Consider the following 18,014-nt stretch of genomic DNA (forward strand, 5'->3'; position numbering starts at 1 on the left):
ATACTCTGATCAGTAATCATTAAGTTCTCCCTTCCCAACCCATGGTCTCAAGCTGTCAGGATCAGACCAGCATGCACAGATCTAATCCAAAGAATCTACCTAAAGTACCACAATAGTCTGTTCCCGATCAAACAGTGAACCCCAAAGAAGCACACTTTCAAAGAGAATGTGAAATATGAATAGTAAACAAGGGAAATCGACAAGGATGTGAAGAAAGCATGACAGTTTGCACAAAGCCTTTTTTTCTTGCTATCAAGAATCTCCATCACATAAACACAGTGACCTTGGACTTTCCCATCCAGTTGTGTGAGGCTTCTCCACATTTTGAGCGTTCTGCTAGTCTTGCTTTTTGTTTGTAACTTGTCTCACTCCCAGCTGGTTATAACCTGGGATCTAAAAACAGATCTTCATAAGGCTGTAACATCAACCATCACCAACAAAAGTAAAGGGTAGAGGGACCCCTGACCATTAGGTCCAGTCGTGGCCGACTCTGGGGTTGCAGCACTCATCTCGCTTTACTGGCCGAGGGAGCTGGCGTTTGTCCGCAGACAGCTTCTGGGTCATGTGGCCAGCATGCCTAAGCCGCTTCTGGCGAGGCAGAGCAGCGCACGGAAATGCCGTTTACCTTCCCGCCGGAGCGGTACCTATTTATCTATTTGCAATTTGACGTGCTTTCGAACTGCAAAGCCACCCCCCAAAAGGCATCCTGCTTTGGCAACTCTGCAGGGGAGCATAGGCTTTTTGCTGAGCCGACTCTGTTTTGCACTTCTGGCCACTTGCAGCCTAAACTTTTGCAGAAAAAGTATCCTAGAAGAATGCTGTGGCAATTTCAACCAGATGTAAGGGAAAATATGACCTTGAATGTCTTTGGGGGTCCAGGCTTTTTAAGGGCTTGTTGAGATAGTATCTCCTTGAGTTACCGTATGTCTGGAAAACAACACTCCTGCAACTTCCCGATGGCTGAAAATGAAGCTGTGAAATGGGACCCAGAGGGACATCACAAGAAGGTTTCATTGCGTTGAGCAGCAATTACCTTTTGTCTCTTTTCTGCCAGGAATGCATAGAAGCACTCCAGTAGCTCCACATCTAAAAGAACAGGACACCATGTCCCCTGATAGCTCTTGCCCAAGATCAACCGATAGGGCAGCAGAATGCAATCAAAGTGATAGCATCTCCCAATGATTCCTGGATACATGCTTTCTCCTGGGATAGAAATCCTTTTGCAAAAAAGCTAATTGGCACCCCATTTTCCACTCTTTCGTGCAAGGAAAAGCACAGCAGATTGCGCAATACTTTTTTTTTCTGGGAGGAAAACTGCCTCATCCTAACAACAAGGGAACGCCTCCCACTTCACTGGTCTACCTGTCAACAATCTCATGCTTCTATTAATAGGTTTGTTTTATCCCATGGGTGGTATCCTAGAAGTGAACTCCCTACCATCTGGGATAAAATAAATTTCATTGGTTAACTTCAAAAGCTATGATGTCATTGATTCCAGATCTCAGACTAACCCTCCAATAAATAGAGAGAAGAGTTTTTGCTAGTCCACATCTTCCACTTCCACTTCCAGAAACATGACCAAGGCAATACCAGAGGTGTGTCTATTAGAGGATCTGTCTTTCTCCAGGCATCTAAGCTTTATATATTCTAGAAGAGGTAAATCTTTGAACGAAAAGCATTTTTGTTTATAAAAAAAAACTAGGAATGTGATCTTTTGATACTTGTCGTTTGAGCCAGCGTTCTTGTCCTTTGTTGATATTGTAAGAAAATGCTTTAGCCTAGGAATTCTGCTTATGTGATTCTGGTAAAAGTGATGCATTGCAATGCAGACTAATGTATACTTTCCAAAAGGATTTATTGGTATTTATCAAACAAGGACCTTCAGCCCTGTATATATAGCCTGCTGTAAGTAGGAGCAGATATTCTTCTATGGTGTTAGGAGATTTACCCACAGGGTTTAAAAGTAAACCATTTCCATTTCCCAATGTTGGCTTGTGTTTACAGAGTCTCAAATGTAGGCTGTATTCATCACCAAGAGTAGACCACTTGGATAGCAGCTGAGCAGGTAGCACCTTGCCAGCCACAAGAATAGTTTGGTGTTTGAGTTTTGGGGTTTCTTGGCGGGCGGGGGCGGGTTGTTGCTGCTGGTCATTTAGTTTCCATGCAAATTAAGTGGGTATTAAAATTTACTGGTCACCACTAAAACTTGTACTGTGCTAAACCTGCAGCCATTCTACACATCACACAGAATGTGATGTTAGCCTAGGATTGCATATGCATTCGCTTGCCACAAAGAAAGCTGCACTAAACCTTTTTTCCCTCTGGTTTCCTAGTTATGCAGGGAATTCTGTCTGTGCAAGAGCACACTCAGATCTGACAGATATGTCATACCCGCCACCAGAAGTAGCACGATTCAGGAATTTGCTGCTTTAATCTGCATAACGTATTGATAGGTTCTTGATCTGCAAAGAACTGAACTTTGTGTAATCACCTGCGTTAGAAAAGCTGTGATTCCCGTGAGTGTTTTGAAGAAGAGTTTCAGGCAGAGACTCAGCAAATAGATCCAGAGACAGCCGGGCCAGCTTAACTTCAAACTGTGGGGACACGCATTGCCATCCGAAGGGCGTTTGTTGAAAGTTAAGAACATTGCTGCTAGCAATATATAGTACAGCTTCTATAGCTTACGTATAGTAGGGGTGTTTAAAATGAGAGTTGCCATAGCGACCCGTAGTTAAAAGTAGAAGTCGGCAAATGCGTCCTCTTTTTTTGCTCTTCAAAATATGGCAGCCCTAGGTAAAAGATGTGAGGAACTGCTGTAGTTAAATGATTCCTCCAGTAGATTTGAGATTAGAGTTCAATTCTGTTTTTAGAGAATGCTAGCCTTCAAATAATGCTCTGCTTTTTCCGAAAACAAAAAACACCTACCAGGCAGCCAATGAAATTTGCTCTTTCCAAGTAATTGGATCAATCTGGTTTATTCCTTTTTAGCATGACCTCATGTGAATGCGAATGCAGAATGTGAAGCTGAATGGAGTTAGTGCAGATTCTGAATGGTGTTTCAGCCATTAATTTGCCTCTTTATTGGATTCCGCCCTTTCCTTTTGTCTGTTCCCATTTAACAACCTCCACCTTTGACCTCTGACACTATAATGTTCTTTTGCTGAATGGATGCTTTAGAGCCAGATGATTATTCCATTGTAAATTGTGGAGTCATTAGGAGCACTCTATTCTTAAAGCTTTTTGCTATGCCAAATGGTTTGTTCTACGCTTGAAGATTCTGGAGAGAAATAAGGGGGTTTGTGCTCCACAGAACTCAGTTTGGTCATAGCGCACAGTGTAAGGATATGTGGGTTACATGCATCCAGCCACATCAGTGCAAAGTAATTTAATGCATGTCTAATTATAGAATTATTGAAGAATTATAAGTCAAATGCTAGGGCATAGAAAGGTTTGCTCATTTTAATTTCCCCTTGCTTGTAAAAATAAACATGTTCTGAAATCATTTCAGATTACAACTTGTTTATGGCGAGAGGAGTAATTGTTCATTTTTATACAGTTTGTCTCTGTTTTGCCAGTGAATTCAAAGTTGCTTTGCTTATTTTTTAGTGCATTTGTCTCTTTTGAGTGGTGAGGGGGATGGGAGGTGTTAACTATGAAATGCAAGAAAGATGCAATTTAGGTTTTTCCAAGTTATTTCTTGTATTGGCCAACACTTTAAATTAAAAGTGTAAAGAAGAATTATTAAAGTTTGGAAGAGTTTCGGCTCCCCAGCTTGGTCTGTTGAAGGCCAGAGACTTGCTTCTAACTTCACCATCAAAGGATCTGAGAGAAGGGCTGTCCCCCAGCCTCCCATATGACGCTTGGTTTCTAACACGCCCATCCCCATTCTGAACTCAAGTGAAATCAAAAGTGTTCGCTCCCACTACAAAATTCAAGTATTTTCTATTACTGCTGTTGCAAAAAGTTGCTCTTGCAAAAAGTCACTGTGGTCATTCTGTATAGAACTGGACTTTGCATAGAATTGTCATTGGATTTTAATGGTCTTTTGGCTCAACTGTTTATAATTGTTGAGAAGCATGAGCTCCTCTCTCTCAGCTTTCTAGTGAAAAGTAAAGACAGCTTTATTTGAGGCTGACCGAACTGCTGCAAGGGTTGTGTACACACACACACACACACACACACTGCTGTGCTTGTTTACTTTGATTTCCTTTTCCTTCTTAAATACTCTTTCAGCCATATTAAGGTACTTTGGCATGAGATGGGGAGTGCATTTACATATGTTTTCTCTACACCTGGTTGTTTACCTGCCTTACCTTACCTTAGATTCCACCTAAACATTAGGAAGAACTTCCTGGCAGTAAGAGCTGTTCGACAGTGGGATTTGCTGCCAAGGAGTGTGGTGGAGTCTCCTTCTTTGGAGGTCTTTAAGCAGAGGCTTGACAACCATATGTCAGGAGTGCTCTGATGGTGTTTCCTGCTTGGCAGGGGGTTGGACTCGGTGGCCCTTGTGGTCTCTTCCAACTCTATGATTCTATGATTCTATACTACTTCCGTGCATATGAAGAGGTGGGCTCTCTCCTCCTTGGAGGTTTATGCCACAGTATGTCTGTTTCAAGTGTTACATCTGTTATGGTGCTACAATTCTTCTCTTTTAAAGCGTTAAAGCTAATTGGAGGAGGTGGCACTCAAAATGTTTTCACACTGTGCCTAATGCAAGTCAGCACAGCTACTGCTTTTCCTGTATCAGTTTAGCCATTCCTTTAAACTTTAGGCAGATGATTTCACAGGTTGGGACTTCCCTCTCCCCTTTTACCATAATTTTAATCAAGGTAATACAACACTGGGATGCAGGTGGTGCTGTGGGTTAAACCACAGAGCCTAGGACTTGCCGATCAGAAGGTCAGCGGTTCGAATCCCCGCGACAGGGTGAGCTCCCGTTGCTCGGTCCCTGTTCCTGCCAACCTAGCAGTTTGAAAGTACGTCAAGTGCAAGTAGATAAATAGGTACCCCTCCAGCGGGAAGGTAAACGGTGTTTCCGTGTGCTGCTCTGGTTCGCCAGAAGCGGCTTAGTCATGCTGGCCACATGACCCAGAAGCTGTACGCTGGCTTCCTCGGCCAATAAAGCGAGATGAGCACCGCATCCCCAGAGTCAGTCACGACTGGACCTAATGGTCAGGGGTCCCTTTACCTTAATACAACATTTAGAATGAAAAAGTTCACATTGATTACTTAAAAAGAGCCCATTGATGAATTGTTGGAGTTTGTGATGATTGCTGCAGCTTGGGAGCAAATCAAATTAATTCTGGTTATTCTCTTGCACACAAACTAGAATGTTGAATCCATGTTTAAGGTTGGCATCCTGATCCTGGCTTGTTTGGAAAGCATCAACCATAATTCCCAGCTTGCAGAGAACGGGAAGCTGTGGTTAAACTGGGTGTCCTTGGTTTGTTTGTCCTCTTACCCACTTGCATGAAGGGAGGTGAGAAGCCAGGATTAAAAGTTTGCATACAGGTGCATGAAGTTATTGTGTATCTTGGTGCATTGATTACACAAACATGGACACTCTCTCAGCCTGGCATGGGGATAACGATTGTTGTAAGGCAGGGGTAGGCAACCTAAGGCCCATGGGCCACAAGCAGCCCACGGGGATCATTAACCAGTATACCTGAAGGAGCGTCTCCAACCCCATCGTTCTGCCCGGACACTGAGGTCCAGCGCCGAGGGCCTTCTGGTGGTTCACTCGCTGTAAGAAGCCAAGTTACAGGGAACCAGGCAGAGGGCCTTCTTGGTAGTGGCACCCACCCTGTGGAACGCCCTCCCATCAAATGTCAAAGAGATAAACAACTACCAGACTTTTAGAAGACATCTGAAGGCAGCCCTGTTCAGGGAAGCTTTTAATGTTTAACAGATTACTGTATTTTAATATTCTGTTGGAAGCCGCCCAGAGTGGCTGGGGAAACCCACCCAGATGGGCGGGGTATAATTATTATTATTATTATTATTATTATTATTATTATTATTATTATTATTAACTGGCCCACAAGCCAACCCTGAACCGAGCTGCCCACTTAGTGAGCAGCTAAACCGGCGTGGCATGGGGACTCGCTTCTGCGGTGCTGGAAATTGCGGCTGCACAGATGCCAAAAATCACGGCTGTGCAGACACAGACACCGGAAATCGGCGCACGCTTACACGCCTGCACTATCTGGCCAACGGAGGGATCTCCGCTGGAGTGAACCGGCCCAGGCGAGGTAAACCTTGCCGACCCCTGTTGTAAGGATTATTGCATAAGTGTTTTGAACTACTTAAAAGCACTACATAAATAGTAAATATTAATAATAAGTATAATTATTGTACAAAACACATTTTGGAAGGAAATTAGTTGTTTATGTTATAGCAAGAAAGCTGACACTTAGTGTGTTTTGAGCTATATTTGAGTAACCAAATTTGTGAGTCTTGTCCTTGCTGCTTTCTAAAAGAAAGAGAAGTAGGAGAGGGAGTGTTGGAGTGCTGTTAGCGCCACACATTTAGAGACAGCAGATAATTAAACGCATATGTTCTGCTTCTTGACCCAAGTCCTATGTTTGCCAAGGAACACTTAAAGAATACAGTCCAGAAAGTATTTTTAGATTTTAAGCACCCCTGGAGATAAACTGCAAGTACTGTAGTTGTATTTTAAGTCAAAGCAAGATGATTCTGCAGTGCAGACTTAAAAATAAATAAATTGAAAGGGTACTGTTGTTGCATTGAATCCGTTTCGGTGAATAGCAAACGAAATATAAAAAGGTAAAGGACCGCTGACAGTTAAGTCCAGTCGCAGACGACTCTGGGGTTGAGGCGCTCATCTCGCTTTATTGGCGGAGGCAGCCAGCGTTTGTCCGCAGACAGTTTGTCCGGATCATGTGGCCAGCATGACTAAGCCACTTCTGGGAAAACCAGAGCAGCACATGGAAACAGCGCAAGGGAATGGGCTTGGTGAATGCTGGTGTGTAGGGCATATGATAGGCATCTCTCACGCACACCCCTCAGCCTCCAATATATTTCGCTTCTGTATGCTATACTGCCCAGCTGTTCTGAAGAAAACCTTGTATGTGGGAGTCTCCATTTTGCTTTCCTGCTAATTGGTGTGAGGTGTTCATCCGCCTGCATTGGATGAACGGGTGGGTCTTGTTCTGGGTGGAATGAATGCAAAGCTTGGGACACTGTGATGGAAGGAAAGGGCTGGCAGGTTTCCACGTAGCTCAGGAGTCCAGAGACCTGCATTTTCCCTAAGCTTCCACCACCATAGATATCAGTTGAGCAAAGTAGCTAAATCAGCCAATTAACACAAGTAAGAGCAGACTGCACAGATGAAACTCAGCTGCAAGAGTTGTTGGGCTTACAGGTTACACATTACAAGGGACACATTCAAGGGCGTCTGTGACCTTGGTGGTTCTGCTATGGAAAGTGGATACAGGAAAGTATCTGTGGAGCTGTTGCTGGGCAGGGGCGCTTTCACTTCAGTATAGCACCAGGGCTGAATCCTGCCATGATACAGCCGTGGAGCTGTTGCTGGGCAGGGGCGCTTTCACTTCAGTATAGCACCAGGGCTGAATCCTGCCATGATACAGCCGTCATGTCCTGCATTTTACGGAATGACATATTACTGCATATGCCAATCTCTTGTTTCCACCAGATCCTTCTGTTGGCTGTCTGGGGAGATGGTGTACATTTATTGTGTGAGTTTTGTCTTGAAGAGTTCAAATTATGTTTTTATTCTGGGGGGAAGGGCCGTTTCTTCTTGTGTTCATTCTGAGAGAGAAGGTTCAGTGGCCATACAATAGAGTACAGTCATACCTCGGGTTGAAGTAGCTTCAGGATAAGTACCGTATTTTTTGCTCTCTAAGACACACTTTTCCCCTCCTAAAAAGTGAGGGGAAATGTGTGCGTCTTATGGTGCGAGTGCAGGCTCCATGGCTTCAGCAAAAGCAACGCGAAGCCTCTGATGAAATGAAAATGAAAATGAGAAATGGAAGGGGCTCTGCTTCGCTGAAGGGGCGCTGCACAGAGAGGGAGAGAATATTTTTTTTCTTGCTCTCCTCTAAACCTAGGTGTGTCTTATGGTCGAGTGCGTCTTATAGAGCAAAAAATACAGTATTTTCGGGTTGCACGCTGCGGCGGCCCGGAATTAATGGAGTGCGTTACTTCCGGGTTTCACTGCTCGCACATGCGCAGATGGTCAAAATGACGAATCGCAAAGCGGCAAATCGCGACCCACACAGACGCGGGTTGCGTTCGCTTCTGGGTGTAAACGGGGCTCCAGAATGGATCCCATTCGCATCCAGAGGTACCACTGTATAATTTTAAATTGGTGTCGAAAATAGTTTCATGTGTGGTTTACCGTCTCTTTCTGGTGTCTTTGATACCATGAAGCAGCAACTACATTTTCCCCCTTCTGCCCTGAGGAAATGTTAGAAAAGTATCCTCAAAAGGGCTGGGTAGCAGATGATTATGTGTCGTGGAACACCTTTATGGCCTGGCTATCTGTTGTTGGCACAGATCTGCCTCAAGACAATGGAGTGCATCTCCAGGGGTGAGAATGACAGTGACTGCTGCGGCTGCAGAGACCATGAACGCATAACTATTGCCTCTTGTGTTATAGCAGCAACAAGGTGACCTCTCTGGTGCGCAGACCTGGGCAGTGTGTATGGAGGTCCTGGGTGCCCAAATGAATGCAGAGTAATACATTTGGCACCAACTGGGCTGCAGGAGATGCCGGAAGGAGGTGTACAAGGAGCCATCCAACCATCTTAGGGACTCCACTCTGGATTTCTGTACGGTTCACTCCTTGGTTTTTTCTTCTCCCAAAGATGTACCGCAAGGCAGCAAAGGTTTAGGATCAGAGTTTTCCTTCTTCTAGATAGGCTACCTTCTCAGGTTGACGAGCCCCATCGGCCCCTCACTTCCCTCTGCAGCACGTGCAGGATCCAACCACCTTCTTGAACATTGGACCCACGCTTGGTCTCATACTCTCAGTCTGTCAGAGGGTTTGTTCCTCAGGCTTTTCTTCTCCCAGAGATGTCCCACAAGGCTGTCTAACCAGGAAATATTGTTGTGTCAGTGTTGCGTGAAGCAGCTCGGTATTACATTTAGTTTTCAGTATATTTTGTATTTTGAGGGTGGGATGGGAGCTTCAGTCTTGTACACAGTTAGAAAAGGGTTCACAGGCAAGCTTTGAGTGTTCAAGCTTAGTATGGTCGTCTACTATATATTTTGGAAACAATTTGGATGTTGGGAAAGGGGTTATTAATTCAGGACATGACAGATTTGGGTTCCCTTGTTGAATCCGTTTATTTTTGAATCTATAAAGGAAACAGTAAGTGAACACGATCAAAGCTAATGACTAATTTGTTTAGTGCTGTTGAGGCAGAATTGTCCTCAAAGTGGCAATCATGTGATATTTAAGTTGAAATCCATCTTTTTAAAGAATGTGGAAAATAGTGTTTTTGGTAAAATTGATGTTTGAATTCAGGGAAGAGAGGCAGAGAGAGAGAACCTCTAAAAGAAAGAAAAATGCTGCATTTGAACATTTGAAATACAGGATATGTTCAGGTTTTAATTTTTAATTTACTTATTACACTAATTTACACCACAGCTTTCCAGATACAAAGCCTTCCAAGGCAGCTTATATTATCTTTTTTTAAAAAGAAGTACAGTATTTTAAACAATGGCAGCAGTATACGAACCTGCCTCAGTTTTGAGATCTTTGAGGGAGGCCCTTTTCTCAGACCCGCCACCCTCACGGGCAAGTTTAGTTTGAATGTGGGGAAGGGCCTTCTTGGTGACTGCTCCCTCCCTGGACAAGCTAGACTGGCTCCCTCATTGTTTTCCTTTCGCCAGCAGGTGAAGACCTTGTTCCAATAGGCTTTGTGGAACTGACTGCATTTAATGAAAGGGTTGGTTCCATGCTGTTTTTGTTGTGATTATATGGTTTTAATTGAGGAGCTATATAACTGTCTTTCTATCTATCTGTCATCTATCTATCCCTCTATAATTTCAACAAATGTTTGTTTTTTAATGGTTATTTTAATGGATATTTATATGAGCAAGGCTGTGCCTGATGATTAGCCAGACACAGTTGCAACTGTATTGAAGAACACATCTTTTTAGATTTGCCTTGAGAGAGTCTTTAAACCTCTTTTGTTGACCACCACTTTCCAGTTTTAAGTTCAGAGTAGGGTAGTTGCTTTGGAAGACGTTAATCAGGCATCTGAACAACATGACCAGTCCAACGAAGTTGATGTTGAAGAATTATGGCTTCGACACTGGTGATCTTTGCTTCTTCCAGTACAGTGGTATTAGTTTGCCTGTCTTCCCAAGTGATGTGCAAAAATTTTCAGTCACCATTGATGGAATCGTTCAAGGAGTTGGAGATGGCATTTATAAGTGGTCCGTGTTTCACAAGCATACAGTAAGGTTGGTAGTACGATAGCTTTGTAAACAAGCATTTCGGTTTCTCTGCAAATGGTCCCAGTCCTCAAACACACTGCAGTTCAATTGAAAGCTGCACTCACAGAGCTCAGACAATGCTGGATTTTGGCATCAATGCCAGCCCAGGTAGGAGAAGTGACCGACATTTCCCAACATTACACCATTGAGTTGGATTTGTGGCGCTGCAGAGGGGTTGTTTTGTGCTTGTTGGTGCAGCACTTTCGTTTTTTGGATATTGAGCAATAGGCCAAGCTTTTCGTAAGCTTCTGCAAAAATATTTAGGGTGGTTTGGAAGTCAACCTGAGTGAGCACACACTACGTTGTCATCAGTATACTGAAGCTCTGTGACAGAAGTTATGGTAGCCTTACTCTTTACTTTCAGCCTACTCAGATTAAAGAGCTTTCCATCTGTTCAATGTATGATTTCTACTCCAGTGGAGAGTTTCCCTTCGACAAAGTATAGGATCATGGCAATGAAAATAATAGAGCTGGGGCAATAACACAACCCTGTTTAACACCTGAATCCATTGTGAATGGATACATTGTCATGGAGGAGTCAAAGGATGTTCACAAATTTATCTGGGCAGCCAAAATTTCAGAAGGATGGTCCACAGGACACTACGATTTACAGTGTTGAAGGCCTTAGTCAGGTCAATAAACGCCATATTGTAGTTTAGGAGATGTTGGTAATGTTCTTTCCAGCACAGTGCAATAGTTTCTTTTTCTTTTAGAAGTGTGGTACCATTGGTTGAGTGTAGGGGGCATATGCCATGTTTTATTGGCCCATAGATGGTCTTTGTGGCTTTAAAGAAACTCTATGCATTATGAGTGTTTGCTAAGTGCTGGATCTCTTGAGCTTTTTTTATCCACCAGGTGTTCTTTAGTTCTCTGGTTCTTCTTTGAACCTCAGCCTTAGCATTGGCTTAGGTTTTCTTCATAGTGGTGCAGTTTCTTTCTCTTTGCCAGATCTGAAAGGCCTTCCTTTTCTTGTCAATAATGCATTCAATCTCACTGTCATTCTCATCAAACCAGTCCTGGTGTTTCTTGGTTTGGTATCCAATAGTTTGTTCACAGGTTGCAATAATGGATGTTTTTAGCTTGGTCCAGTGTTCCTTGATGTTTTCAGGGAATTCTGAAAGCAGATGGTCCTTAAGAGTTGTTTGGAAGCAATCCCACTTAATGGGATCTTGAAGGGATTGAGTGTTCATTTTGTGCCTTGGTTTCCTTCTGAAGCCTGCATTGAGGTATAATCTTGATAGCCATCATGGAACATATTAATCTGTGATCTGTCCAGCAGTCGTCGGCGCTCGTCATAGCTCTGGTAGGGAGCACATCACGGCGATCTTTAGCACGGACAATAACATAGTCTAAGAGGTCCCAGTGGTTCAACTGAGGATGCCTCCATGATGTTCTAAATTTATTCTTTAGTTGAAAGAGTATTTTAGCAATAACAAGGTTGTTGCACATATAGTCAAAGGTAAGATTTCGTTCTGGTTGATGTTGCCAATTCCTTCTTTTCGAAATCTCGCCCAATTCTTGCATTAAAATCACCCAGGAGGATAATTTTATCCTCCTTTGGAATCTCTGATAGGATGGTATCCCCCTGAGAGTAAAAAAATTCTTTCATGTCTCCATTGGCATCCAGTGTTGGTGCATAAGCACTTAGAATAGTGGCCTTCTGGTTTTTGGCAAGTTTTATTTGAAGGGTTGATTAATGCCTGTAGAGACTTCTGACAAGAGCTTCACAAGATTGTTTTTGATAGCAAAGCCTACTCCAGGTATTCAACGTTCTCTTTCTAGAAGAATGTGTAGCCTCCTTTTTCTTCAGTTGTCCCTCTCCTGCTCTTCGAGTTTCTTGAAGCGCTGCAATATCAATGTTAATGTGTTGCAACTCTCTTGCAATGATGGCAGTTCTGCATTCAGGATGCTCATTATCTGTGTTATCCAACAAAGTCCGTATATTCCACGTTCCAAAGTTCAATTGTCTTTTACGACCGCTGAGTGGTGACCCCACTGGGTGCAGTAATCCAGTCAGGGGGGAAAGGGAGACAGAGTAATGAATGGATGGATGCAGTTAAAACCTATGGTAACCCTAGAACTTATGGCGCAAGGCTTCTTGTTGCTTCAGCTCAGCCTCTACTCAAATTGCTCCTTCATAATCCCCTCAAAATAATTACATATTTCCAATCACCACCAGCTGATTCTTAACCCAAAAAGTTCACATCTGCCTAAGCTGCCACAAGACTGTTGAAACACAGGCTTATTTTTGTGGCACGAGCTTTTGTGGGCAATACATTATTACCTCCAAAATGTATGTGTAAGATTAAAACTAATGTTTCAGAATGAAACATGAAAATGGAGCACTTTCACTGCACACACCAATTTCTGAAAACAAACCCTTGATGATTCAAAACCAAAATATTTGAGATTTTAGGATTCTGAGTTCCATTTCTCCTTCACAGAGTAAGAACTTCCCTTCATGTCTATGAATCAACCACTTTGGCTTACGGGAGCATGAGAGAGTCCTGGTATCTCTCTATTATATCAGAGAGCACTGGCTGATTTCACCCCCATGGATTCTGATAAGTGGATGCTAATATTTGTGAACTTCGCTGCCTGATCTAACGGTCTCTTGTTCTTGTTGTCTGTTTCAGTGACAGCTATATTGTGAGAGTCAAAGCTGTGGTTATGACCCGAGATGACTCCAGTGGAGGATGGTTGCCGCAAGAAGGAGGCGGTCTCAGTAGAGTTGGTGTCTGCAAGGTCATGTGCCCAGAGGGCAATGGAAGAAGTGGATTTCTGATCCACGGAGAAAGGCAAAAAGACAAACTGGTAATTTAATCTAATTCAGTATTTGCTTTTGGTTCCTTCCCCCGCCTCCACAGCTATCTGAACGTTTCACAAGACCATGCATGACCCGTCAGGCAGAAACCCCTCCTCCTACTTCAAAGGAACACAATCTATTTTCTCCCCAAAATAGCAGCTGCACATTAATGTTTTAAAACCTCCATTTTTATGTAGTTAACACCTTCTTATTCAAAGAAGTGAAACTGACACTTTTCCTCCACCCTGCCAAGATCCTGTAGCATCGCAGATTGTAGTATAAAGAATAGAAAAAGCCAGTCACGTTGTACTGAGTAATTCAAGCTTTTAAAATGGCAATGAATTATTTATACCACCTTCTGCTTGAGGTATAGGCTGGCAGAGCAAAAATGCAAGGGTAATTTATCTTGCGGATTGACACTTTGCCCCTTACCATGGCTGTTTATAGAACCAAGAGTTCCTGCTTCTTTGCACAAAATAAAAGGGGGAAAGGGGGGGGGGAATTCACATTTAAATCATGAAGCTGCAAGAACGAATCAGCTAGCTAGCAAACGTAGGTTCCACCTACAGATTTAGCCCAACTAGGGATGGCCAGCGGATGACCTGTGAAGTAGATCCTTACCAAATTCTTGTTTTCAGAAGTTGTTGGCCCAACATCACTTAAACACATTTTGGCTTTACGTGATAAAAGTTGGATCTGCAACAAAATGTTGCAGTACACGGCGTGCCCTTGTTCTGAATTTTGGCCAGCCATGCCGCTCTTCTCCATTACACTCCATTCCATCCTCTTTCCTCACCCAAACACTCAGTGCTCCATGCCCAGGGAGCATGCTCACTCCATATTTTGTCCTTCTCTGCCTAGGGTTTTTGGGTCATTCTGCAGAAATTTGGGGTGATAAAAACATCCCCCCCTTGTGCATAGATGGTGCTGTTCTGGCCACTTCTGGAGAACTGGTTCACTATTAGTGTGTATATATCATTATCTGGCCACATCTAAGAATGTGCCCTATAACCACAGACCTCTTGCTGCTATCTTTATTATACATCCTGACTTCATAGAAGGGGTTTGTGAAATATGATAAATACACCTACCCTGGGCCACTGTTTGATAAAAGGCTGGCTACCGAGAACACAACAGTGGCTCTCCCTGCATAGGCACATCAAATTTTAAACTATAAAATGTCCCATAAGCAGAAACTTAACAGGGTGCGCCCATAGTACCAACACACTTGCAGAACACACTTTTTTGTAATCTCCAAGAAGCTTGGAGCCCCTGTACGTGGGGTCTCTGCCATTTAATCCTCATAGCATGTGATGTTGGTTAGAGCCACAAGGCAAAGCTTGCTCAGCAACTGTGCCAAGTGGAGATTTGAACCAAAGTCTCCCCATCCAACTTGCAACTGAAGATCCACTGCACCACATTTTCTCTTTCAATATTTGCAGTAGAATCAAAGAAATGAGGCAAGCCGCTCACAACAGAAGAAGGCAGAATAAGTGGCAGGGTGTGACAAGTTAGTTTGCCATGGGGCAGTTAGAGTGTGTGTGCGTTATCTGCATATATTTGATTTCATTATGCACAAAATTTGCATATCCTTATTAATGGTACTAGAATTGTACTTTATTGTTACATTTGTCTACTAGAGTAACTTCTTGGTTTTTATGCTAAGCAAGACAAAGGTGCACATTTTGCAGAGGGAGCTGGGTAGCTCTGTTTAAATTTTGAAATCTGTTTGGGCCAGGTGTGCAATGGTAGTGTATAATGTCAGGGGCAAAACTAGGCTTCATTTCACCCAGGTCCAAGACCCAGTTTGGTCCCCTCCCCATGCACATTTACATACACCATGGGTGGCGCTGTGGTCTAAACCACTGAGCCTAGAGCTTGCCGATTGGAAGGTTGGCGGTTCGAATCTCCGCGACGGGGTGAGCTCCCATTGCTCGGTCCCTGCTCCTGCCAACCTAGCAGTTCGAAAGCACGTCAGAGTGCAAGTAGATAAATAGGTACCGCTCTGGTGGGAAGGTAAATGGTATTTCCGTGCAGTGCTCTGGTTTCGGTGTTCTGTTGCGCCAGAAGCGGCTTAGTCATGCTGGCCGCATGACCCGGAAAAACTGTCTGCAGACAAACGCTGGCTCCCTCAGCCTGTAAAGCAAGATGAGCGGCGCAGCCCCAGACTGGACCTAATGGTCAGGGGTCCTTTATGTTTACCTTTTACAAGCTGGGAGCCTCAATGGTGCCCCTCTGGAGGCTTCACCTGGGACAAAACACCTAGCTAGCCCCCACCCCCTACCCCAGCTATGGCTCTGTATAATGTAATGGTGTTCCTTTATCATTCCAGTGGGAACTGTTTGAAACATTTTGGTTTCACTTGCAAAGCTATTTTTGCTGACCTATTCTGTGAAGAGAGCTTCTCTCACCAAAGCAATTGCATAGAGACTAGACATGTTTTGACGATGCGAGAGGCAGTAAATGAACCAAACTAACAAACTCACGGCCTTCACTTGTTAACATCCTTTTACCTCTTTGCATTTTGAACCCCAGGTGGTATTGGAATGCTATGTGAAGAAGGACTTGGTCTACACTAAAGCAAACCCTACTTTTCATCACTGGAAAGTCGACAACAGAAAGTTTGGGCTCACTTTTCTAAGCCCTGCTGATGCACGAGCATTTGATAGAGGTGTGAGAAAAGCCATTGAAGATCTCATGGAAGGTACAAAACCAGCATCCAGGGACTATGTTTTTTGTTTCTAAGTCGCTTTGTTGTTGTTGTTGTCATAACTTAAAGGCTGAATTTCGCACATTTTTCACTGAAATAAGCTACTCCTTAAATCAAAGTTTTAGTCTTTTGTGTCAGCTTTCAATTTCTTAGGGAGGATGTGATTCAAGTTATTCAGCTTTCAATCTCTGTAAGATCTAGGAATTTATATATTTGAAGCTAATCCACAAATGAATACAATATTAATTGACTCACAAAGTCTCATATTGAATGAAGTTTCAAATGATTCTAGCACATGACTTCTTAAGCAGCTTTCTGTGACTTCAGCCTTAATCGTCGTTTGTCTTGAATGAATTGTTTGGGATTTTATGCTACCAGATTAAGCAATTTAAAAAACTAACCTGAAATTTGTAGAAGCAGTTTTTTCTTAGTTACTTCTCTTACCCACATAGAATAACTATCCCTTATTTTGACACAATTTCCTTCACCATTTTCAAATATGTGTTTTGGATCTTGCCAAGAATATTCAGATAAAATTAATTGCCTCTGTAAAAACAAGCAGGGGAAAAAACATTGGCCACATTCCAGGAGAACATATACGTCCGTTCTAAGCATGCAGCTGGGCTCTTTGTTTAGTTTTTTTCCTTTTCTTCCTTTTTCTGGAGCATACCTTACACCATCCCTCATCTCCAGTTGGCTTTTGAAACATGGGCAAGTTTTTATATATAAGTTATAAGACACTTCTGTGCCAAAAACGAAGCAAATTCCCTAGTTGTGCATGTGTACAGCTTTGCACCAGGGTCAATAGGCTTGTTGTGGATTGTGATAATTACATACAGAAACAGTGTACGTTTTAAAATGTCTTTCCAGGATCTACAACTTCATCCTCAACAATCCACAATGAGACTGAAGTTGGAGATGATGATGTCTTTACAGTAAGTATCTCTCAATGGGAATTGCTCTTTATGCCCTCTGAATGGCTTTGTTGCTCTCCACTAAAGGCTGTCGTGTATCTGACTGGTTGCTATCAGTACAATGAAAGATATTCTCGGAGTCCAAAGAGGCTTTGGCAAAATTTGATGTGAACATGTATTTCTTTGTTCTATTATTTCAGCACCTCTTTTCCCACCCTTCTGTGAAAAATCATTCTCAAGACTACGTTACCAAATAAATAAATAAATTAGATTATCAATGAGCAAGTTAAAATAGAATACTAACTATAAACACGCAGCAGCATCAGTATAGACCTGTACAAGTTCTGATAGAAACAATAATCCTGATCCAAAGGTTTTTTAAGAATGGGCAGAAGTGGGGCAGGATAAATTATTCCTGGGACCACCAAAGCTGGAACAGCCCGCTCTCTTGACCTCACAAGCCATGCATTTTGTTGGTGAATAGGCAACAAGGAAGGCCTCAGAAACAGAGCACAGGTCTTGAGCAAGTTTATACTGGAAGAGGTGATTCTTGAGAGACACTGGTCCCAGGGCCATTTCGTCCCAAGGCCAAAGCCCGCGCCTTGGAATGAGCCCAGGACAAATTGGTAGCAAATGAAGCCGGAACAAAATTGGCACAATGTGATGTCCGGCTGCAGCATTCTGAACCAACTGAAGCTTGGGGACTGTCTTCAAGGACAAACCCATACATACAGTTTATTACAATAACCCAGCCTGGAAGTGACAAGGGCATAAAAGATTAAGGATCGCTCCCTAAGCCTGAAACTTCAACAACAAAACATTACTGTACTTCCCTCTTCCTCAGTTTTTCCAGTGGCAATTTTTAAATTGTAAGGGCCTTGTACAGTGGTACCTCTGGTTGCGAACGGGATCCATTCCGGAGGCCGGTTCGCAACCTGAAAAGAACGCAACTCGCGTCTGCGCACGCGAGGGTCGCAATTCGCCACTTCTGCGCATGCGCGTGACGTCATTTTGCACGTCTGTGCATGCGTGAGCGGCAAAACCCAGAAGTAACCCTTTCCGGTACTTCCGGGTCGCCGCAGGACACAACCTGAAA

General features: G+C 43.2%; 1 protein-coding gene across 3 annotated transcripts in view; it reads left to right on the forward strand.

The window, feature by feature from the left end:
* Positions 1 to 18,014, forward strand: part of SPRED2 (sprouty related EVH1 domain containing 2) — an 82,081-nt gene that overhangs the window by 44,937 nt on the left and 19,130 nt on the right. For 2 of the 3 annotated variants that reach the window (XM_081906430.1, XM_081906431.1), the window contains exons 2-4: positions 13,125 to 13,302; positions 15,830 to 15,998; positions 16,875 to 16,939. In XM_081906430.1, coding sequence (XP_081762556.1) covers positions 13,125 to 13,302; positions 15,830 to 15,998; positions 16,875 to 16,939 — 412 coding nt within the window. Of the gene's footprint in view, positions 1 to 1,498; positions 1,657 to 13,124; positions 13,303 to 15,829; positions 15,999 to 16,874; positions 16,940 to 18,014 lie in introns of all 3 variants that reach the window. The other variant, XM_081906432.1, reaches the window with a different exon arrangement.

Source organism: Podarcis melisellensis, assembly GCF_964234715.1.
Source record: "Podarcis melisellensis genome assembly, chromosome: 3".
Taxonomy (NCBI): Eukaryota; Metazoa; Chordata; class Lepidosauria; order Squamata; family Lacertidae; genus Podarcis; species Podarcis melisellensis.